Below are 22576 nucleotides of genomic sequence, written 5' to 3'. Positions count from 1 at the left end.
AAGTACCACTGGAAGGCTGAGTTGAGTTATATATTTTCTTAATGTTTATTTTTGAGTGTGAGAGAGAGAGAGAGAGAGAGAGCGAGCACGCACACAAGGGAGGGGCAGAGAGAGAGGGGAACAGAGGATCCCAAGCAGGCTCCAGGCTCTGAACCTTCAGCACAGAGCCCAACACGGGGCTCCAACTCACGAACCGTGAGATCATGGCCTGAGCCGAAGTTGGACACTTACCTGACTGAGCCCCCCAGGAGTCCCCTGAGCCGAGTCTTTCTAGTGGAGCTGCAGCATAGACCTGCGTGCCGGGACTGTCTCCACGTGCACGTTAGTTTCAGTTAGAAACCAGGCGGCCGTGGGCGTCCCTCTGCTGTCTTGCAGTGTCCTTGTTCACAGTTGTGGAGGAAGTCACTGCCTGGTCCCCAGGGCGGCCGGCTCCGCCTAGGAAGAGGGTGGGGTGGGGGTGGGGCTCCAACACGGTAGCTTTCCCTTCCCCAGGGACCTAGGAGGGGCTCGATCCCACACTCTCTTCCCCTGCAGGAAGATGAGACACACCGAGACCCTCCTTGAGAAGGCTGCTGGCTTTCCCTCCTTGCCAGCCAGGGGGTACCTGTCACTTTTGCCTCTTTTATGGGACCTAAAGCAGTCGTTCGGGGGACGTTTCTGTGACTGTCTGCCCTTGAGCTGGGAGTGTGGGCCTTGTGAACGCTGGGTGGACAGGTTCCTTTAGAGCAGGGATCTTCATTGCCACAAGAGGAACGTGGTGGGACGTGGGAGCTGTACACGGCTCACGACGGGAGGGTGCTCCTAGGCGTGGAGCCGGACAGCGCCCCCATTCTAGAGGCTAAGGCTCCTCTGACCCCTTGTTCTCACACAGGTAGAGTGTCCCTATGGCCTCCTTGACTCTTTCCTCTGGTAAAATGAGAGAATTGGGCCAGATGGTCTTCAGGGCCTCTCTGAAATTCTAGAATTCCTTGACCCACAAACAGCTGCATGTTAGGATCTTTGCCTGTGTTTCCCGTGGCTCTTTGTGGGTCCTTGACGTGGACTGCCACGGAGGCCTGCTGTCAGAGGGCCGGGCTGGGCCCCTGTGTGCTGCCCACCAGCTCTCCCGGGGCTCCGTGGGCCTGGGGCCCGTGGGTCTGTGTGCAGGGAGGAAGAGACCTCGTCTTTGGTCCCTGTGCCCCACGTGGGTGGGACCTAACGGATGTGATGAGCCTGACGGCAGCAGCACGGACGCCGTCCCTGCCGTGTGCGTGCAGTCTCTGTTTCCTGGAGACAGGTCTCCCCTCCAGAGCTGCCGTTAGGTCAGGCTTTCCTGTCTGTGGACGGCCGTCCTGAAGGTGGAGGTCAGTGGAGAAAAGTCCGGGAAGAGATTCTGGATACTTACGTGAGAGCAGATCCGTGGAAACCTGGCTCTCTCGAGGAAGGACTACATCCTGCCTTTCGCTGACTTAATGGGTCTCAGGCAGACGCTGCTGCGGCTGGTGGATGTGGCGTTTCTGTCTTCCTTTCGCAGGACGTGCAGAACAAGTTGAAGGAGTCGGCTCAGTGTGTTGGAGACGAGTTCATGAGCTGCAAGCTGGCTCCTCGGGCCAAGGTACCGCTCCCGCCGCCACACTCGCCCCCCCCCAACCAGGGCGGCGACCGCGTACCAGCTACCGTCCTGGGCCTCCCCCGCGTGCTGGAGACGACACGAAGGCCCGCGGCGCGGTTTTCTCATCGGCTCTCCTTTCAGACAGCGGGTGTGCTGCCCATTTCCCAGATGGGGAGACAGGCTCAGAGAGGCTGTCGTCTGGCAAGGTCCCAGACTTCTGAGCGGCCTGCCCGGACGTGACTGAGGCTTTTTGTGATTCAGGCAGACACTGGCTTCGTCACTAGCTTCTCGGATTTCAGGGGAGTGATTGTCACATTGGTTTATTTTAAAATTTGGCTAGTCTGTTCTTTTTTTCAAAAAGAATTAAGGTAGCTGTTGGCTAGCTTTTTTCCTTCCCTTTTTAAAATTTTTTGATGTTTATTTTGAGAGAGAGCGAGCCAGAGCGATTGGTGAGGGGCAGAGAGAGGGAGAGAGAGGATCTCAAGCAGGCTCTGCACTGTCAGCACAGAGCCTGGCGTGGGGCTCGATCCCACAGACCGCGAGATCGTGACCTGAGCTGAAACCAAGAGTCGGACGCTTAGCTGACTGAACCCCTGGGCGGCCCTCCTTTCTTGTTAAACTGCTTCTCCGTACAGAAATACATGTATCTTACCTTCATTTCATTCCCTAAGCAGCCTGTTTTGTAAGCATTATCTAGTTAATGTTACAGTAAACGATGGTTAATATTAACGGGTAGTTAACACTAAAGCTGGTGAGAAGTTGATTCTTGGGGGAAAGCGAGGGCCCCTGGGAAGCCCTGCCTCGAGGGAAGGGTTAGGACTTTGTGATTGTCACTCTGAGCTTGAGGATTAGTACTTGAATGCTAGTACTTGAAGGTTAGTACAGGGGTGTGTTTCGGCAGGACGTCAGTTTGATCCGGCTTCAGCGGACACTAGGGGCCACTCCGCTTCGTGTCCGTGGTGTGTGGGTGATGATGGGCTGTTTCTTTCCTGGACCAGAAGGGAGGCCCAGCGAAGTGCCCCCGTGGCCTGGCGTCTGGGCTCACTGGCTGCTCAGTGGGTACCGTTCTTCCCCTGCCGACGGTCGTCTTTTCCCCAAGGCACTTCACGGCCAGTAACCCGCGGCCTTCTCTCCTCCCTGTCAGGACTTCCTCCCAGCCGACATCCAGACTCAGTTCGCCGTCAGCCGGGAGCTCATTCGAAACATCTACAACAGCTTCCACAAGCTTCGCGACCGGGCCGAGCGGATTGCGTCGAGGGCCATCGACAATGCTGCTGACCTCCTCATCTTCGGGAAGGAGCTGAGGCAGGTGCCCCCAGCTCTGCAGGGCTCGGTCAGGTGGGGAGGGGCCTGCCGACGTCCAGGCAGAGGTGCTTGCCCAGAATCCCCTCCGTTCTGACCTGGTTCACTTTGGAAAGGGGAAGCAGAGAGTTGGGGAAATGGTCAGTGATGTTAGGAAGAAGAAAACTGAGGCATTTAGGCAGGGAAACGTGGATCCCTCAGTACGTGAGTGTGCACCACTGTGTCACACGTGTGTCACATGTATGTCACACGTTCTCCCGAGGTCGGAACTAGATCTGAGAAGGGGTCGATTTCACTTGGAAAAGGACACTGAGGGCTGTTGTCAGCGTGACTCCGCCCTCCCCCGCAGGCGCTGGGGGTTGCTGGCCGGGACTGGTCCCGAGGTCTGGGGGAGGGGCTGAGGCCCGGTGTTTCGGACGCACGTCCTGGGTCACGGGTTGTTGTGGCGGACGGCCAGGTCAGCTCCCAGGCCTTGAGTGTCATGTCGTCCGTCTCTTTTTCCCCTAGTGCTTTAGGGTCTGATACGACCCCGCTCCCCTCCTGGGCCACTCTGCACAGTAGCACGTGGGGGTCCCTGAAACAGGCACTGAAAGGCCTGTCCGTTGAATTTGCACTGCTCGCCGACAAGGCCGCCCAGCAGGTGAGTGAATTTGTTCTCCACGGTGTCCGTTCCGAAGAACATTCTGTACCTGGGGAGCACACGCGGGACATCTTCTCACATGCACTTCAGAGGTCAGAGTCTGTGGCGAGTGGATTGCCGGGCCCCGCGGGAACTGCACATCCCCGTCAGTTCCGAGCGGCTTCCCGTGAGCCGTTGACTCTGAAGAGGGTTGCTGATGACGAAGACAGATGGGGTCTGATCTTCGGAGGGTTGACTCTGCTGAAATCAGACGCTGTAACTGCCCTGGCAAACGTAATCTCTGACTTCCTCAGATACCTGTGGGTGGACCACATAGTTTCCGCTGTGCTGTCCCAGCCAGCAAGTATTTGGCCCCTCGGTCACCTAAGAGAAAAACAAGTAAGCTGCAGCACCCCGCGAGAGCCCCCTCGTACCCCCCAGATACCCAGTTAGACTCTGGAAATGTTTCCGCCATCCACACGGGTGCGGTGTGGTCGTTGGGGATCGATTGGAAGGTTCGGTGTTCACTGACAGCCGGAAAGGCTCATCTGGGTGCTTTTATGCTGTAAAACTGCTACATGACTTTGAGGGTGAGCATTTGCTACCCAGTTCTTGGGGAAACGGGCTTTCCCTAACCATCTAAAACCGTCTAAAAACGGTAGATGGTTTTAAATAAATTAAAATGATGTACTTGGGAAAGCCTTGCTGCCTCAGACGCAAAGCTCCTTAGTAGCAAGCCGGAGAACACAGTGACGGTGGCCGATCCCCAAGCGTGGAATTGGGGGATTTTCAGGCTTCACGTGGGGCCCTCAGGGGCCCAGGATATCTCTGAGTGTTGAAGAAGGGATCTGATCTTGTTGCGGGTAGGGAAAGTCCCGGGTTTTCTTCCTCTGTGGTTCTGGTGCCTGTGTGTTCCCATTAGAAACTGGTGTTGGCGTTTCTCGGAATTGGTGCCGGGCCCAGTCCGTGTCCAGGTCTGCGTGGCGCCCACATTTCCACCGTGGGGAGGACCGGGCACGTGGTGTTGGAGGTGTGGCCCGCGTGGAGAGGGAGCCTGCTCGGTGCGCGGCCGGTGTCTTGTGGTGGGACGTGGCTCAGGTCCCTTTGGTCTCCGGCCTGTTTCTGGTCCGTGAAAAGGAGGGGGCTGGATGAAGTCATTAAAACACTTCTCATTTAACCTGTTGAACTTTCCTCACAGCTGATTGTAAAACGGAAAAGTGAAGTTATCCTGGTTGCGGGGATCCCGGGCCCCAGACAGCTCCTTCTTCAACAAGTAGCCACGTGGCAGGCGTGGGGGTGTGTGGGGGGCGCACCGTGAGCCCCCCCGAGGTCACGCAGAACGCGGGGTGGAAATTCCAAACTCTGTCGTCTCCGGTGGTTTCCGACTGAGATTTGGATGTTGGGTTTCTGCGTTTGAAGAGGGAGACAGGGTTCGGGCTTCTGATGTGCAAGTTTGTAGTTTGAAGTTCCCCCCGGCTCCGAGATTCTCTGATATCTCACGGATGCTGCTTTGAAATGCGACGTCTGAGGAAGTGCCACTTCCTGAATGTTGCTCTCTGTCCGCGGTGGTTTTCACGGTGAAGTGGAATTAGTGTCGTCTTAATGTGAAAGTGGATCAGAGGCCCATCAGGACTTTGATCCAGCACAGCCGGGGTTCTAGTCACTCTGGCTGTGTGAGCAAAGGCATGCAAGGGAGGGTTTTCCTCACTCTGTCTCCACGCGTCCTGGCTTTGTTCTCTGCAGACTGTGAGGAGAGCTGCATCGCCGCAGCCCAGCGAGACCGCTGAGACCCAGAGCGGGCCGTTTTCCTGCGGACAGGATGGCGGTGTGGGGTCTCACGCGTTGGGGCATCAGACTAGAACGAGGACCTGGGAGCCAGGGACGCGAGCAGGAATGACCCTCAGGCCCTCCTACTACTAGACGGGTTGGGGGAGGCTCCATTCTCCTGGGCCCCCCTGCCCACTCAGGAAGGAACGGGGCACCTGTGGATCTCTGGTGTTTTCCTTTCCAGGTTTTAAAAGACTGAAACACTGCTATTTTCCTGTAACCTTACTGGCTGGAATCTTGGCTCTGGGCGTGGGTTGGAGTGGCCTGGAGCCTCTGAGGTCATCGGGCTGGAGTCCTGGGGTTCCCTGAGTCGGCCGCAGAGCGTGGGCCGAAACCGCTGGCTCGCAGTGCGGTGCTCGTAACCCCCTCAGACACGTCCTTCTATTCGCTTCTTCACACCTTCTGCCGCCTTCCGGCGGCACCCTCTACACACTGGGCCTGATGTGCGGTTTATGAGAGGCGCTCTTCATGCTCTGCCACAGCTGGAGCTCTAGAGGTCGTAAAAGGGCTCATTTTCGTGAGGAGCCGGTGCTGCGCCTGGGCGAGGTGCTCGGCAGGTGTTGGGAGCTGAAGGACGTAAGCTGTGCTGTAGCCCTTCAGGACACGTGGCCGTGAGCACAGTGTTAGCATTGGGTGTTCCCAGGAGGCCAGCCTGGCCCCAACTGTGACCGTGGCTTTGGCGGGCCGCGAGGCCCAGTGGTGTTGAGCGGCGAGCGCAAGTGGACGGGTGACCTTGGAGGCCCAGGACGTAGCTCTCGCCTAGCCGCTGGCTTCTCTGGCTCCCCTGCCTTGTGTGGGGGGCTGTCGTGTGGGAAGGGGGCTCTTCTGCAGAGCTGGCTGGGGGCCGTGGGGGGGAGGGCCGGCTCAGGCCTGCAGACGGGAGGCCGTGGCCGGGCCTCTGGGTCCCGTGGTGCTCGGTGTTGGTCACCCACCCTTGTTTTCTAGGGCAAACAGGAAGAGAATGACGTGGTGGAGAAGTTGAACCTCTTCCTGGATTTGCTGCAGTCCTATAAAGTGAGTCCGGCTGTTCCTTGGCCAGGGACGGAGCTGTCGAGAAGTCTCCCGTGAACTTTCAGGGCTTGACTCCGGGGGAGTGGGAAAAGAGCCGTGAAGTCAGGGCCGAGGAGGGAAGACCGTGGGTGGTCTCGGCGGGCACTGCAGGGGTTCCGGCTGTGTCCCGGCAGGCGTGCGGACAGGCCTCTGGCTTGCCTTCGTCTGCCCATGGAAGGTGTGTGGGTGTGTGCACATGCACACATACACGTGAGTGTAGGCTCACGTGAGTGCGTGTGTATAGGTATGTGTGCATGTGTATGTGAGTGTGCGTGTGTATGAATGTGCATGCGTGTGTGCATGCATATGTGTATGTGTTCACGTATGTACGTGAACCTGTGCGTGCGTGTGAATGTACCTGAGCGAGTGTACGTGTATATGTGTTAGGGTATCTGTGTACATATGTATCTGTGTGTACATGTGAATGTGTGTGCACACGTATTAATATGTGTACCAGTGTACATGTATGCATGCACACGTGTGTATCTGTATGTGTGCACGTACGCATGCACACGTGTGCACGTAGTGTGCATTTTTGCGTGTGTATGCATGCACGCCTATACGTGTGTGCACGTGTGTGTGTGCGAGAGCACGCGTGAATATGCTAGGTCCTTACAGATACCGTGAGGGGCTGGCCTGGTGCTGAGGGAGCTTGCCCCTTCCACGGGCAGAGATTCCAGGAAGTCTGACTGCAGACTTCCTGTCGCAGCACTGGTGACAGGTTGGATTGCCTGTGAAGCCAGAGAATCCTTCTTGCTGAGCTCAAGGAGAGGGAGCCTGGTACTTTGAGGAATGTTCCGAAGGGATTTGTCTGTTAAGTTGGATGGTAGCCAGGCAGCCTCGAAATCCCAGCACTGGTTCAGTGGCCGATATTTCCCACAAGACTCCTGACTGAGGTTATTTTAGGGCTGCAGGGAAATGCCCGTGCAGCTTCCTTTTGGAGACTGGTCTCTGTGCTGCTGGAGGCACACGGCGTTCTGACACTGGGCTGCGTGACAGGCCGAGGTCCGGCGCTGTCCCGGAGCTCTGGCATCTTCTCTGTGGACAGGCCCTGTCTTCCGTGTGGTTTTGGTTTGTGGTGCCGACTGGCACTGCGACCCCTCTTGGTTCGACCCTGGGCCTGGCCCCAAGCCGCTCTGTGGCGTGAGCACTTCCCGGGCAGGGAGGGAGAGAGTGTGTGCCTGAGCCTTTTCTGAGGCGGGAGGGGCTGGAGTGTGAACGGCGTGGAGGGAGAGGCTCCAGCGTGAATGGCGTGGAAGTGCTCGAGTGTGAACGGTGCGGAGGGAGGGATTCGAATGTGAACGGCGCGGAGGGAGACGCTCGCGTGTGAACGGCGCGGAGGGAGAGGCTCGCGTGTTAATGGCGCGGAGCGGGGTCTTGAGTGTGAATGCCGGAGGGAGGGCTCGGGTATGAACGGCGGAGGGTGGAGGGAGGGCTGGAGTGTGAACGGCGTGGAAGGAGACCCTCGCGTGTGAACGGCGCGGAGGGAGAGGCTCGCGTGTGAATGGCGTGGAGGTGCTCGAGTGTGAACGGTGCGGAGGGAGGGATTCGAATGTGAACGGCGCGGAGGGAGACGCTCGCGTGTGAACGGCGCGGAGGGAGAGGCTCGCGTGTTAATGGCGTGGAGGTGCTCGAGTGTGAACGGTGCGGAGGGAGGGATTCGAATGTGAACGGCGCGGAGGGAGACGCTCGCGTGTGAATGGGGCGGACTCGGAAGCCTGCGTCTGTTGCAAAGTCTCCTTCCCGTGCTCTCTTTCACCTGCTGGCTCCCACGGGGGGGGGGGGTGGGGGGGACGGCTCCGGGTCCCTTCCCGCTGGGGGCCGAGCACGGTGCACCTCCCTCCACAGGACCTGTGCGAGCGGCACGAGAAGGGCGTGCTGCACAAGCACCAGCGGGCCCTGCACAAGTACAGCCTGATGAAGCGGCAGATGATGAGCGCCGCTGTGCAGAGCCGGGAGCCCGACTCCGTGGAGCAGCTGGAGTCCCGCATCGTGGAGGTGGTCCTGGCGCGGGGGGTGGGGGGAGGGGGCGTGGGCGGCCCGGGTCTGCCCCGCTGGGCTGGGCTGCGCGCCCGGCCTGGTGGCCCCCCGGAGCTGGACTTCGGGCCTGTCCTTGGCTGGCTCCCGTGCTGCCCGGACGTCGCTGCCCTGTGCTGGGGTAGCCGGCGGCGGGAGGGCCGCCCCGCCACGCCCAGAGCGGTGCTTTGTGCTTAACCCAACTGAGCCACCCAGGCGCCCCCGGAGCGGTGCCGTCTGGATGCCCGGTTGGCACGAGTGGCTGGCGTTTCCCTCGGCGGTGGTGCGGGGCGGGGCGCGGGCAGGGCCCGTGTTGGCGCGGTGCCCCGCGGTGCGCGCCGCCCGCTGCAAGGGCGCCTCCTTCCTGTGCAGCAGGAGAACGCGATCCAGACGATGGAGCTCCGGGGCTACTTCTCCCTGTACTGCCTCCACCAGGAGATGCAGCTGGTCCACGTGTACCTGCCCCTCACCTCCCACATCCTCGGTGCCTTTGTCAACTCTCAGATCCAGGGGCACAAGGAGGTGGGTCTGCCTGCCAGCACCTTTCTGCCTGCAAGTCTGGCACCCTGCAGCTGGCCCTGCAGGGTCACCGGGAAGGGCAGGGAGCTGGGGGGTGAGGGGGTGGGCACGGGACCTTTCAGCCCGCCTTGCTCACATCTGCTAGTCTCACACGGAGCCTGAACTGCAGGGGTGAAGTTGTCCACGCCGTTCTCGGGGGAGGGGACGGGACTGTGGGAGGCAACGAAGGAAGCATTTCTCTTCTCCCGGAGGAGTTTCAGAGTCGGGGTAAAGCAGAGCGTCCCCCAGAACTGAGTGAGACAAGAGACGGTGGGGAATCAGTCAGAGGAGGCAGGGGGTCGCTTCCTGAAGACCCCTGGTCAGCGTCCTCCAGATGGCGGCTTATAAACGGGGATGAAGCGCTGTGCTTGTCCTGAGGCTTGGCAAGCCGCGCTGACACCTGCCTGGCCCCCGCGACCCAGAGCCGTGTTGCGCTAGCCAGGCTTGGACCCTTTGCTTCTCAGACGGGGCCGGGTGTGTCCTCTCCGGACAGCCTGGAAGGCTAGGTGTCTGCAGGGTTGAGGAAACTTGTAAACGGTTCTCGGGTGGTTCTGCTTTTGCTGGTGCTGCCTTCAGACATCGTGTGTTCCGGGTTCCTTCGACGCCTTTAGTTAGCCCTGGGAGCGCAGTCACCTGCTCAGGGGTCCTTGATAACAGTGGGGGAGCTTCGGCCACAGCTTGTAGAGCCCCGGCTCCGTGCCTGTTGGAGCTCTGCGGCCTTGGTCGTGTCCTTGAACCTCCACGATCACCTGGGGACCCGGAGGGCGATGGGCTGCAAGCAGCTGGGGTCCGGGGCTGTGCTGGGCGCACGGAAGACTACAGCGTCCCTGTCCCCAGGGACCACACTGACCAGTGGGGGGTGGGGGGGACCATCCTGACTCAGCCAGCCGGGGAGGAATGGGCTTCTCCCGGACCGGGTAGATGTGTGTGGAGCCCACACGTGGGGTGGGTATGGTTCTGTCTGGACGGACAGCGCATAGCAGGAGCTCAGGTGTGCAGTCCATAACACTCGCGGACGACATCTTGGAGGCAGGGTGAGGGGCTAGAAGGTGGAGGTTGTCAGTCCGGCCGGGGGCATTTGTGAATGAGCGTCTCAGCGGGCAGCTCAGTCTCTGGTCTAGAACCAGTCATGCCGGAAACACCCGGACGGCTTGTCGCGGTGGACTTCGGATTCCCCTTACGCCAAGCCATCCGAGGCGGAAGGGGATGAGAGCAGGCAGCGGAGGGGCCTGTGGCGCCGGGGGCAGTGGCCGGGGTCTCCGGGTGGGCTGTGGCGGGCTTCCAGGGGTTTTGCGGGGAACGGACACACTGGGGCGGGTCGCCGGCTCGTGGCCTGTCTCAACCTGGGACGCTCCCTCTTCTCCAGATGAGCAAGGTGTGGAACGACCTGAAGCCCAAACTAAACTGCCTCTTCGCTGGACCCAGCGGCTCCCCGACTCCACCGAGGCTCCCGCAGGACGGCGTGTCTCCTCGCTAGTGCCAGACGCCTGGGGCGGGAGCTCCGGGCGGCCTCACTAAAACCTCTTTCCAAATGGCGTGTTCCTGTTTAATTCCCTCCAGATAGTGGCTGCCCCCCACCCCCCGCGGGGTCCCCGGTGTCTGACTGACCCCCAGGCCCAGTGGGGCCGGGGTTTGGGTGCTCCCCTCGTGGGGAGTGGGGCTGAGGATGTGACCCCAGGCCTCTGAACATCCACGAGGGCCGGAGGCCATGGGGGTCTGCTCAGCTGTCCTGGGCCCCGCCCGATGCTGCACTGTGCCTGAGCCTGGCGGTCAAGAGTTAAGGTTCCCTGGAAAGGTCTTCTCTGATTCCAGGAGGTCAGGGTGGCAAGGATGGCTTCCACATAGCAGGTGCCTGGGGGCATGTGCAGGGGGCACCCATGAGTTTTGGGGAGTCGGGAGGGTCTGGGTCCGATGACCAGGGACGGGGAGGTTGGAACCCCCGTGTTGGACACGAGGTGGCCGTATCTGATGAACCAGTCAGTGAGGGTGGACTGTGACCTAAGGCCGGTGGGCACTCCGGACGGGTGTGGGTACGGCGGGGCCTTGGCGGGGGGGGGGGGGGTCGCTGGGTACCATGGGGCCCTGGTCTGGACTGGGTCTGGGTAAAGTGTCCTGTGTCCCTCCCTGTCATGTGCCCGTGGGCTGCGGTGTCAGGGACAAAGGTGAAGTGGTGCTTCTGTGGTCTGTCGCCGTGCAGCACCAACTGTGTCCTCGCGGTTGCTTGCAGGCCCCTGTCTTTGGAGGCGGCAGCTTGCGACGGCTTGAGTGCGGAGGCTGGAAGGGGAGGGCGGGCGGGGCCGTGTTCCAGCTGGGGTCTGGAAGGGGGGGTTCTGTGTGGCTGTGGCTGACCACCCCCCGCCCCATTTTGGGAGGCACTCCAAGCCTCCCTCCTCATTCCAGGCAGGCCCGGAGGGGATCTGTTCCGGGAACTCTGGGGTCAGTGCGCGCCTGGGGCCTCCGAGCGCTTCCTGCTCTGAATCCCTCTTGTGTAAACACCGGCAGGGCGCCTTCCTCCCAGGCCGGGAACACTTTGAGCTCACTGCCCCTCCGGCTCGAGCGGTGTCGGCGGATCTGTGTTGTGGGAGGGTCTGATTGCACGCCAGGAGTCCTGAGGGTCTCGCCTTCCCGGGGTGCAGATGCCTGTGCTCCAGGGGGCTTTCTCTGGATCTGAAGGCAGGTGGGACTTCCCACCTGTGTGTCCCCACACAGCACGCAGGACTCCCGCACCCGTCCTGGGGTGCTCTTGCACATCACTGCCCGGGGCGGGGGTCGGGGAAGTATTTTTTAGGCCCAGCCAGACACCTGCGTCACCCCACGTGTGGGTTCTCCTGTGCGGGGAGAAGGCCAGCTGCACCCCATGCAGCCCGAGGCCCTGGGACTGCGGCACATGCCTTCCTTGGCTGATAAGGGGCAGCGTACCCCCAGAGCCCAGCAAGCGGGGGCCCGTTCGATCACTGGGCCGTGCGTGCGTTCTGCTCCCCTTCGGAGAAGCTGGTTCTCGGGCACTGAGTGGATCTGCGCTGCCCCACGGGGCTGCCCCACGGGCGCTGTGTACACTTGAGCCGTAGGGCTGACCTCCGAGCCTCCCGTTCCCTGTCGGCTGCTGCCCGCGCGCCACGGCCTGCCTGTGGGTGGTGCGGGACAGGCGACCACAGGACACTGGCGAGCTGGGAAGACACCCAGAGCAGACCCCACCACGCACGCAGTGGGGGCTGGGGGCTCATGGTGGGCAGCAGCACGGAAGGTGGGAGGGCCGGCGCGGAGAGGGTCTCCCAGGGCACGCGGAGGCCCGCCTCTCCCGGGTCACTGAGAATTCCAGCACCAAAGACTTCATTTGTGCTTTCTCAAGAGGACTTTTCCTGAGACTCCGTGTTCCTGGCGGCCTCTCTGTGCGGTGGGAGGGGCCAGGAGCCCTTCTTGGCTGGAGTTCCGGCCAGGGTTTTCGAGGCTTACCCAGAGGGCGCTTTCTTGTGCATCCCCCCTCCCCAGCCCCTGCAAGGAGGCTGGCAGATGGGAGACGCTTGCTGGGCTGTGTGCGTGGGGGTCACGTCCTTCCTGTGCTTGTCAGCTGGGGACAGCAGGGGCCACCTTTTGCCCCCCACAAAGCCTCCCTCTGGGCCCAGGGCCAGGGCCGCTCTGGGGAGGGCCAGGCTGCCAGCAGCTCTGAGTCAGGGAGCGCAGGGGCGTCCCAGCTTGCCTCCGTGGCCCTAGTCTCCAGGCTGGGACTGCGGGAGGGAGACCACAGCCTTGCCTTGTCTCCCACGGTCGGTCTGCGATGTCCTGGTGCCACGGGGACAGAGCCCGATCCCGACTCTGCAAGGCCGGAATGGAGCCCGGCCCCGGTGTGTGCCTTCGCCAGGTCCCTCCAGCCTGGGCCCAGCTTGCTCGCAGCATCAGATCCGGGCACGTGCGGGACTCTGCACAGGTTGAGGTTGGCTGGTTTTGTCGGCATTCGAGACCCTTCTCTTCGTGATGCAGTTCTGTGTATGGAGCACTTTACAAGGCTGTAGGCATCAATTACTACGCCAATAAACTGGAATCGTTCACACACGGTTTGCATTCTGAGAGCTTTATCAATAAACACACGAACAACTGTGATCAAACCCCTTTATAAAACTTGGGTGAAGTGGGTTCTCCGTATAAGCGAGTGCTGCCTCCCTCCTTCTTGGTGGTCAGAAGTCTGGACAGGAACAGCCAGTCCCTTGGGGTGAGGGAGGTGATGGCTTCTGATGCATCAGACCAGGGTTTTAGGCCTGGGCCTCGCCTGTTCGGTTTGCCCTTGAAGGAGGGGCGGGGGGCAAGGACGCCACACCCTCTAACCCACTCTATGGTCCTGACAAGACCGCGGCGCCCGGCCCGCCCTCTGGGCCCAGTGTGCGGGCCACAGGCAGCCGGCAGGCAGGCAGCTTCCTGAGGACGGGCCTGGGCTGGTGTGCGCGGGGCCCCGTGAAGAATGTGAAAAGGTAAGAGAGCTTCTCTCCATCTCACCCCACCTGGAACCCCCCGCCCCGCCTCGGGGCTCCGAGAGCAGGTGAACAGATGGACGGCACTGCGGGTTCGCAGCGGATTCGGCGGCCTGCGGGGCCAGCGTGGTTCTGCGTCTACACCTCGTCCACCTCGCGGAGCGTGTAGTCCAGGATGGTGTTGGGGCCCTGAAACTTGAAATACCCGTGGAATTTCTTGTTCTGAAGCAGGAGGGGAAACCAGTAGCTGTCATCGGGCCACATGTCACCAAAGGGGATCTGGTCCAGCTGGAACCACCGGGGCCGCATTTCTGTGGTGGTGCAAAGGGGGACACGGTGTTCAGCCGGGGGCTAAACGGACTTTTGGTGAGAAACTGCCAGGCGGTGTCGTGTGAGGAACTCGACAGGCTCCTAGTTCAACCCTCGGGCCGTGTCCCGGTGTCACTCCGCGCAAGAGGGAGGAGGAACGAGGCTGACGCGAGGGGCTGGCGCAGCGCCTGCCCCGGGAGACGGAGGGAAGGGAGAAGGGGAGGCCCCGAGACTCACCGTCGCTCTCCGCGGGCGTCCCCCGGACACTGTCTGTGCGGAAGATGTGCACGTCCATCAGTTCCGGCTCGCCCACGAACTCGAACACGATCCGGCCCACCTTGTGGAGTGTGTCCGCGGTCAGACCGCACTCCTCCTGCAGCTCCCTGCGGGCAGAGCGGGCAACGGTCACAGCAAGGCGCCGGGCAGGGGCACGCCCGCCTGTGGGCCAAGGGAGCCACAGACGCAGGCGCCCGGGCCCGCGTGAACAGTTCCTGACCTGGCAGGAACTTGGTTATCCGGGGGCCTGTTCATCGAAGCCGATTCTGTTCAGAGTCTGGTTCAGGGCGCACAGGCCAACCGGTGCGACACCTTGCGAGCCACGGCGCGGCCCAGGCCCGGCCGAGCTCAGCTGTTCGGGGGTCGCGGGCGAGCTGGGAACCTCCCACCCGCTCCTTCAGCTCCAGCTCTCTCCCGGGGCGGGGGGGGGGGGGGTTGCTGGGGGGCGGGGGCAGCAGCGACGTGAGTACCGCTTTGTGGGCCGTGGGAACCCGGGCCCTGAACCGGGAGCCACCCTTCCTCACACGCGTGCTTGGAGAGCACAGGAGCACACCGCTGTACACGGCCTCCTTCGCGAGGGCCTGCCTCGAACGTCTGTTCCACCGAGGAGACGCCCCAACCCTCCGGCCAGCTTCCCCGCAGCCGCCTGGGGGTGGGGGGGAGGTGGGGGGAACAGGAGCCTGGGGCCCGTCTGGCTGCGTCGTCTCCTCCTGGGGACCCCCCCCCCCAGCACTGTGCCCGGCCACCAGCAGAACCCGACGCCGCTTCTGTTTCAAAGTATTCACTGCTCAAGTGCCACGTTCGCTGCGGACAACCTGGCAGACCCTGGGCGGACGCGTCAGCAGAGAGAACCTCACTGCCGCCTCAGTGTGTTTCTTCCGGGCCTTCTCCTCCACACATCCGTTTACACGCCTGCAGACGCGTCACGCGCTCGGACCCGCGCTTCCCGCGCAAGGCCGGCGTGGCGCCCCGCCCCTCGAGGAGTTCCAGCAGTTTCCCACCCGGTGTGGGTGGCGGAGTAGGAACTGCTGTCCGTGCGTCCAGCGCGAGACCCCGTGGTGCGCGTCTCTGCGTGTGCGCCCCATACCTCTCCTGTCTGGCCCTGGCCAATGGCTCCGCCCCCCCAACCCCCCACTTCTGGTTCCCTCGGCGTCTTCTGGAAGCACTGTGCTCCGGACCCCGGGGAACCCCTGGCTGCTCGCTGCAGCGGCCAGGGAACTCGGTCTTTTGCTCCCTTAGAGCCTGGCTTCCCTACTGCTCTGGATGTATTCGTTTCTGTAAGCGTTCTCGTTACGCCTGACCGTTTACAGTTGTAAGTAGGGACAGGTTTTTTTGGCTTTGCGCTCCAAGTTGTGTTAGGAACACGACAGGTAAGTACCTCCCGTGCCTGTACGAAGCCAGGGAAAACCACTTTGCTCGTTAAACACACACACGCTGGGTCCAAACGGTCTGATGTGAGCAGACGCCTTCCTCAGCGGGAAGTCCACCCGGAGCTCCCGGTAAGGTCTGCAGGGGAATCACGCCCATTTGCTGCCGCTGTGGACGAGGCCGACTGAGGCTCTGAAAGCTGGAATTTGTTCAGGGACGTGCTTAAAATTAGACTTGACCTAAAAAAATGAATGTCTTCACTTGGGGGGTGCAGGTGGCTCCCCAGCTAAAGGCTCTGGCATCCGCCGGGCCTCCCCCACTGCTCTGGCCGCAGGCCGGTGGGTCTGGGTTTTAAAAACTTCACCTGGTGGTTGATGTTTTGACTAGTTTTGGTTCGTCTTCCCTGAATACACAGCGGCGCACGAAGTATCGATAACCTCACTTCACGGGCTGGGGTAATTAGTGGGGACGACAGCCTCGGTTTTGCTAAAGTGTCAGATCGTGTGTGTGACACTCAGCTCCCCAGATAGCAGAGAGCAGGATGAGGAACGCGTTACACAAGACAGCAGCGGCCGAGCGTCTGGGTGGGCGCGGGGGCCCCGCGGTCCTGGGGCTCGGCTTCGGCCGCTGCTCCTCTGGGGCGCTCTGAACACCGTGCCCTGGGGCCTTGCTGGGGTCCAGAGATGGGACGCTGCACCCGCCTACGGCCCAAACCTGACTGTGAGGGCCCCCAGACCCCCAGGTGCCCTTCGTGCGGCACTGGGGACAGCGCGACAGGAAACGGAGGTCAGGCCATGTCATATCTGCCCTGCGATTATGACAGGGGACTGCAGCACAGTGGAAAACGTGGTCTCTTCAGTAATGCTGTGTCAGCTGGATGTCTTGGCGGATGAGTCTCGACCCTCTGCCCTATATCTTATCCCAAGCTCCATTCCAGATGAAGATCTAACACTCCTGAACGTTCCAGAAGAAAAACTTAGGAGAAGGTCTCCAGCCTGGGATAGGCAAAGATCGCACTAAAATGAAACTTCTACTCATAGAAACGTCATCACGAACGAAAAGACAAGCCCCAGGGAGGACACAGTAGCAGACTGGGCGTGGCCAAGGGGGACCTGTGAACTTCAGGACACTGCAGCCCACCGGGCCTGAGGACCGAACAGCAAAGAGAACCAAGATGGGACAACACAGAACAGAATGTCGGGTGTGGGACAGCCAGGAAAGGTGTGGCCCACGTGCGACGGGAACACCGGCAGGAGAACAGCAGTGACTCCGGTAGTCACTGGGAATTTCCCCAAACTGATGTCAGACGCTGAACCACAGATTCCGGGAGCTCCGAGGACTCTAAGTGAGACAGACACCAGAAAACTACCTGCAGGCACCTTTCCTTCAGAGTGTAATAAATCAAAGAAAAGGAAAAGATCTTAAAGCCAGAGGACAAAAGCACTTGGCCACAGAGGAACCAGGATGAGAGTCAAATCTGGCTCCCCAGAAACCGAGCGAGCAGAGAGAGAGGGAGCGAAATACTTAGTGTTGACAGAAAACACACCAACCTAGGATTCTGTACTTCCCATCAAGAGGAAGGGGAAATAAAGACTTTCTCAAACAATAATTGAGGGGCCCCATTACCAGCCTCCTAACAAACACGAAAGCGAGGTCTTTGGAGAAAAGGGCAATGGTGGAACCTTGGATCTGCACGAAGAAAGCGAGAGGACTGAAGGAGTGAGCCAAGGCAAGATAAAACCATTCTGGTTTTTATTCTCGATCGATTGAGTGGGTAAGAGTTTGTTTGAGGTTATTGGCGACGACGTGTCCGTGTTGGTGTGCCCCATGTGTGCGTGCACGTGTGTAAGGTGAACAGTGAGCACCCAGGGTTGGGTGTTGGAATCAGGATTGTTGTCAAGAGGCCCTCAGACCACCCATGGGGCGGGGGGCAGTGTTATTTGAAAGTGCACTTGGATCGTGTGCAAATGCGTATTGCAAACTTTGAGGTGTGCGCTAAACATTAAAGAAGTATAGCTGACCTTCTAAAAAGGGGAGAAAATGGAATCCTTTAAGTGCCCAATTAAAACCGCAGAGTGGAGAAAAGGGGTGGAAGACAAAGCCAGGAACAGAGGACAAGGGTGACAAACCGAAAACCACCGAATCTGGTGGCTATTAACCCATCTGTGTACCAGCCACCACTTGGAACGTCAGTGGTCCACGGGCTCCGGCGAAAGAAAGATCGTCAGAGTGGATCTGAAGACAAGACCAGCCGGTGCTGTCCGCACGGAGCCCACGTTGCACAGAAAGATTCAAAGCACAAAGTATACAACGATAAAGATGAAAAAACGCAGATTGAAAGTAAACGGAGAGAAACACACCAGGCTAACACTAGTCAAAGGAAGAAAGGAGTTTCTGTACGGGTTTTAGAGCTGACTTCAAAGCAGCAAGTTCGGCAGGAATAAAGGGGATTCCGTCCTGCGGGAGGGACCACTTCTCCTCGATAGGATGCTTAATACGTACGCACCTGACGACAGTCAAGCTACGGGAGGCAAAAATGAATGGCACCGCACGGAGAAGTGGATGAATCCACCGTCCTGGCTGGACACTTCAAGCAGAAAATCAATAAAGACGTCAAATGTATAAGGAACTGCAAATCTCTCAGACAGGCAGCCCCGTTTAAAAACAAGGGCAAAAGACCTGAGTGGGGGGCAGACACCAGAGGGCGCACCCGTGTGGCCGCGCTTACGTGATGCTTTAGAACAGGCCGAGTCCTCAGCCGTGAGGAGGCCAGCGTGCAGGCGGCCCTTTCCATGTCTTGGGCCACGTGCTGGCCACACGATGGGCCCATCCCTTAAACGTCCCCTGGTGAAGACGGGTGCACGTGGACTTCGGGACAAGTGTGTGCGACGTCTCCAGTCCTGGGCTCACGGAGACTTTGCGGGGGGTCGGCCAGGTGAGGAGCCAGGAAGAGTGGGGTGGGCGACAGCTGGGAGGGTGAGGGGCAGCGGCTGGAGCGGCGTGAAGCTGGGCCACGAGGGGGCTCCACGGGTGAAACCGGAGGTTCGGTTTAACAGCACTGGGTGCTATTACAGGGACTTCACGGGGCGCCTGGGAGGCTCAGTTGGTGGATTTTGGCTCAGGTCACGATCTCACGGTTGTGGGTTCGAGCCCCGAGTCTGGCTGTGTGTGGAGCGTGGAGCCTGCTTGGGATTCTCTCTCTCCCTGTGCCCTTCCCCCGCTTGCGCTCTCTCTAAAGTCAAGTAAAAGGAAACAAATAAATAAAGGGACTTCACACACGAATGAGAGAGACCCTGACCCGGTTTCGGGAAGGTTGCCCGGGGGCTGAGTGGAGAATGGACCCAGGGGGACAAGGGCAGAGCAGGGAGGCCAGGTAGGAGGCAGAGCACCTGTCCAGGTGGGGAGGGGTGGTCTGGACGCGGCGGCAGAGGGAGGCAGACCCAGATGGGTGCTAGTTGTATCCGGGGGATAGAGGCCACACGCTTCCCATCCTGAGGAAGCTCGTTTCCTGCCCGACCTCCAGCCTGCTCTGTGGGAAGGCAGCCGTCACACTCAGTACTGAGGCTCTGGGGTGACTGCTGGTTTCTCACGGGTGTGTCTCATTCAGGAAATGCTAACAGCGAGAGGACGAGAAGGAAAGGTCCTAAGAAATCGGGGGCCTGGAGGCTCCTGACCACCAGGACGGCAGGGGGCTGAAGGGAAGGCCCCCGCGGTCCCGCCACACACCTCTGCACAGCCCCGCCCTCTGGCCCTCGGTGCTTCTTCGGATGCCTCGTTCCTGCCTTCCACCTGCTCGGACCAGACCGGACACCAAGTCCTTTGGGAGTTCTCCTTTGTGCCCAGTCATCTGCCCTCACTCTTTTTTTTTTTTTTTTAATTTTTTTTTTTTTAACGTTTATTTACTTTCAAGACAGAGAGAGACAGAGGATGAACGGGGGAGGGTCAGAGAGGGAGACACAGAATCTGAAGCAGGCTCCAGGCTCTGAGCTGTCAGCACAGAGCCCGACGCGGGGCTCGAACTCACGGACCACGAGATCATGACCTGAGCCGAAGTCGGACGCTTAACCGACCGAGCCACCCAGGCGCCCCTGCCCTCACTCTTTATTCTGGATGCCCCGCACCGCTGGGTGCCCGCTAGACCCGCTCTCTGCACACCTCCCTGTGAGCCCGGCAGCCGGACTAGATCGGAGCCCCACAGGAGGGCGGTCGGGACCTGTTCCCTGTGTCCTGACACTGAGCTCGACTTAGGTGGGGGGGGGGGGGGGGGCTGGCTTCCACCTGTTTCTGTCCACGTTCCACGGGTAGCGAGGCTCAGGGGACCCGAGTCTCAGCAGACCGGCCTGTGCCCCCGCCGTGTGCTCTCGGGGCAGCCTGGCCACGCTGCCTAGCGCTTGCCCGAACAAATGACCACAGGCGGCAGCACGCCGGGTCCCATGCCTAGGAGGGGGAGGTGCACGCCAGGGACATCACACCCGCGGCCGTTCACACCCAGGACTTGGCTCAGTCGTGCACCATGAAGTCAACTTGTTGGACTGTGACCAGCAATTAAAAAAACCCAAAGGATAGGAACTACGTTAGCGGGACTACGTGAGCGCGTACTTTCGTGTGGTAAGAGCATTGTTGTATCAGAACGTAAACCTCTCTTATGTGGGTTGTGATGTTTAAAAAACTCCAAACTTGAGAACCATCGGGCGGGCTGCAGAGCCTGCAGCTGACTTCCTTTCCAGAAGCCTCATTAGTATGCGTGTGGGGATCTGGTCTCTTCCCCGGGGAAGGCGGCCTTAATTAAGGTTGCTGACTTCCTTCAGAACGCCATCAGTAGTAGCGAAGGCTTGTGGAGCGCTTTGTGAGATGTTTGCACACACAGTCTCATTTGTTCCACACGTGGGGACAAGGAAGGGCAAGGGGACTGATGTCGGAGAGCTGTGTGATCTCAGACAAGTCGTCAACCGCTCTGGGCTCTGGTTCCTGCCCGCGTGAGGCAGGCTGTGCCGAGGACTAACGGAGACTGTGTGTGAACAGGCTCAGACAGAAGAGCTGGTCATCAGCTCCCTGAACGCACGAGGAAAGCAAACGACTGACCAGCCGGAAGTCGCCACGCCACAGCGGCTTCCCAAATGTGTCCTGAAAGCCCCTCCCGCGCCCCCAGCAACAGCTCACGTGCCCTGGGCACTCCCCACTGGTCCAAATCCTGTATGGTTACATCCTCAATCTCCACACTCCCGAGAGGCAGGAAGGGTCATCGTTATTCCCATTTTGGGGATGAAGAAACTGAGACCCAAGAGCTCCATAAGGAGCTGTAGGCTGTCACCCTTGGGAGCTGGTTCTGTGGTCAGGCCCACCCCTCCTTCACCTCTTGGCCCCGTCCTCGATGCTCTCTCCTCCTTGAACTTTGCCTCCGAAGCCATTCCACCGGCCGGCCCCGAAGCCTCGTTTCTTCATGCCCAGGAGAACTCGCGGAGGCTGCAGCACCAGCACCAATGTGTAGAGCCTGGAGGCGCCCATGGTCCCCCGGGGACCCCTTGAGGAAGGCAAGAAGGCTGGGTCAGCTTGACCTGGGTGCACGCGGAGTGTGGATGAGGCCAGGGGCCCGGTGAGATGGGAATGTGCTGTGGAAGGCAGGGGGGAATCTGCCTGGTGGTAACCTCCCAGCCCTGCCACGAGAGGCTCGCCTCATGCCAGATGGAAACCGGACAAATGAGCTTCCAGAGTAGAAAGAGAGAGGCCTGGCCCTCCGAACCCAGCGGCACCCGTGTCCAGGCCTTGGGATTGCCAGGGCTGATGGAGCAGGTTCGGAAAGGGCCATGTCAACCCTTCCCCCTCCTCAGCACAGGGCTGTTTTTGCCCCTGTGTCCAGCCCGTGGACAGTCCACCCCCTGTGGCCCCAACACAACCAGGCGGGTTAGCCGATGGTTCTCGGGTCAGGCTTTTGGCCTTGGCCTTTCCATCAGTGGGGCCTTCTTCTGGCCTGCTGGGATATGCCTTCCACACTTCACCGCAGAGCTATAGAGTCCCGAGGAGCTCCTGGCTCCTGGCAGAGAGCCCGCCCAGCGAGGGCTGGCTGGTCCTCCCTCCTGCGACAGTTCATAATCCGCTCACAACTGTTGCTGCTCTGGGCTCTGGCACTGGAGCCACAAGGGCCCCTCCCGCTCGAACGGGTGTGCGTGGTCCAGAGGAAAACTCCAAGGGTGATGCCTGGGTTGCTGCTGGACACATGGAGGAGGACCAGGACTCTCTGTGCATCCATCCCTGTCCCAGCCTGGGGCCACCGTTCACAAGTCTCTTACCCTGGGGACCACACCGGATGAGAAGCAGGATCCGGGAGTAGGGATCCTCGTGGGAAGCCACAATGTCTGAGAAAAGGGAGCTACAGCTGGGTCCTGGTTTTGGGGGTAGGTCTGGCCAAAGTGGGTCTCTGTGGCCGAGCCTACCTGTCTGCCTGTGTCCTCTGTCGTGATGCTGACTGGTTCATGCCCAGAGCCCTGGCTTCCTGAGTGACTTGTGGTGGTGAGGCAGATACCAGGAGTGTCAGCTATCACTTATTAAGCACTGGCTGTATACCTCTCTTAAAAAATCATTCTGTTTAGTAGACCCAAGAACTTTGTGAACTAAGACTTGCTTTCTCCATTTTCAGATCAAGAAACTGCAGCTCGAAGAGGCTCAGTCTGACCCGAGGTCAAACTTGGGGAAGACCCCAATCTGGGTCTAACGGGCTTTTGAAGTTCAGTTGTCCCCTGGGTCCTGGAGCAAGCGGCTTGGGACCACAATTAGAGGGTCCTCAGAGGGCCCCTCCGAACGTCAGCGGCTGGGAGGCTGCAACAGGCCCGGGCATGTGGTCTCCGAGTCAAGTGGTCGGTACACCGAGGTCCCTCACCAGAGTTTTGAAAGATCGTATCCACAGAACACCAGGCTCAGGCCCTGGTCCCGGATCCCTCTCCTCCGACCTCTGCTCACCTGGCCCCCCCACCCCCTGGTCCCGCACCCCTCTCCCCCCTCCCTGGTTCCCCCCCCCCGTCCCTGGTCCCCACCTCCCCCCGCTCGCAGGACCCGGGCTCCGCTCCCCGGCCCGCTCCCCTCTCCCCTGCTCACCTGACCCGGGTTCCGCTCCCGGGCTCCCCGGTCCCTGTCCTCAGACCCGGGATCGCGCGCGCTTTCTGAACAAGGGAGGCGCGGAAGCCGGGGGGGGCGTGGCCTCGG

At 60.3% G+C, this 22576-nt stretch overlaps 2 protein-coding genes across 5 annotated transcripts in view; one reads left to right on the top strand and one right to left on the bottom strand.

The window, feature by feature from the left end:
* The window catches only part of SNX8 (sorting nexin 8), a 49714-nt gene extending 39219 nt beyond the window's left edge, over positions 1-10495 (top strand). For all 4 annotated transcript variants that reach the window (XM_047089120.1, XM_047089116.1, XM_047089118.1 and 1 more), the window contains 7 exons: positions 1514-1594; positions 2736-2896; positions 3401-3533; positions 6285-6353; positions 8238-8387; positions 8778-8927; positions 10330-10495. In XM_047089120.1, coding sequence (XP_046945076.1) covers positions 1514-1594; positions 2736-2896; positions 3401-3533; positions 6285-6353; positions 8238-8387; positions 8778-8927; positions 10330-10440 — 855 coding nt within the window. In that variant the 3' untranslated portion in view covers positions 10441-10495. The remainder of the gene's footprint in view (positions 1-1513; positions 1595-2735; positions 2897-3400; positions 3534-6284; positions 6354-8237; positions 8388-8777; positions 8928-10329) is intronic.
* Positions 10496-13056: 2561 nt separating this feature from the next.
* On the bottom strand, positions 13057-22574 carry NUDT1 (nudix hydrolase 1). The gene is made up of 4 exons (XM_047089123.1): positions 22469-22574; positions 20733-20900; positions 13973-14118; positions 13057-13737 (listed from the first exon to the last, which is right to left on the bottom strand). Exons 2-4 carry the CDS (start codon positions 20882-20884, stop codon positions 13565-13567), a joined length of 471 nt encoding a protein of 156 aa, XP_046945079.1. The 5' UTR covers positions 20885-20900; positions 22469-22574; the 3' UTR covers positions 13057-13564.
* Between the last annotated feature and the right edge of the window lie 2 nt (positions 22575-22576).

The sequence above is a fragment of the Lynx rufus genome, unplaced genomic scaffold (genome assembly GCF_022079265.1).
Source record: "Lynx rufus isolate CCGP_SWC_20201006 ecotype Redwood Valley unplaced genomic scaffold, mLynRuf1.p SCAF_27, whole genome shotgun sequence".
Taxonomy (NCBI): Eukaryota; Metazoa; Chordata; class Mammalia; order Carnivora; family Felidae; genus Lynx; species Lynx rufus.
This window is presented reverse-complemented; position numbering and strand designations above follow the sequence as displayed.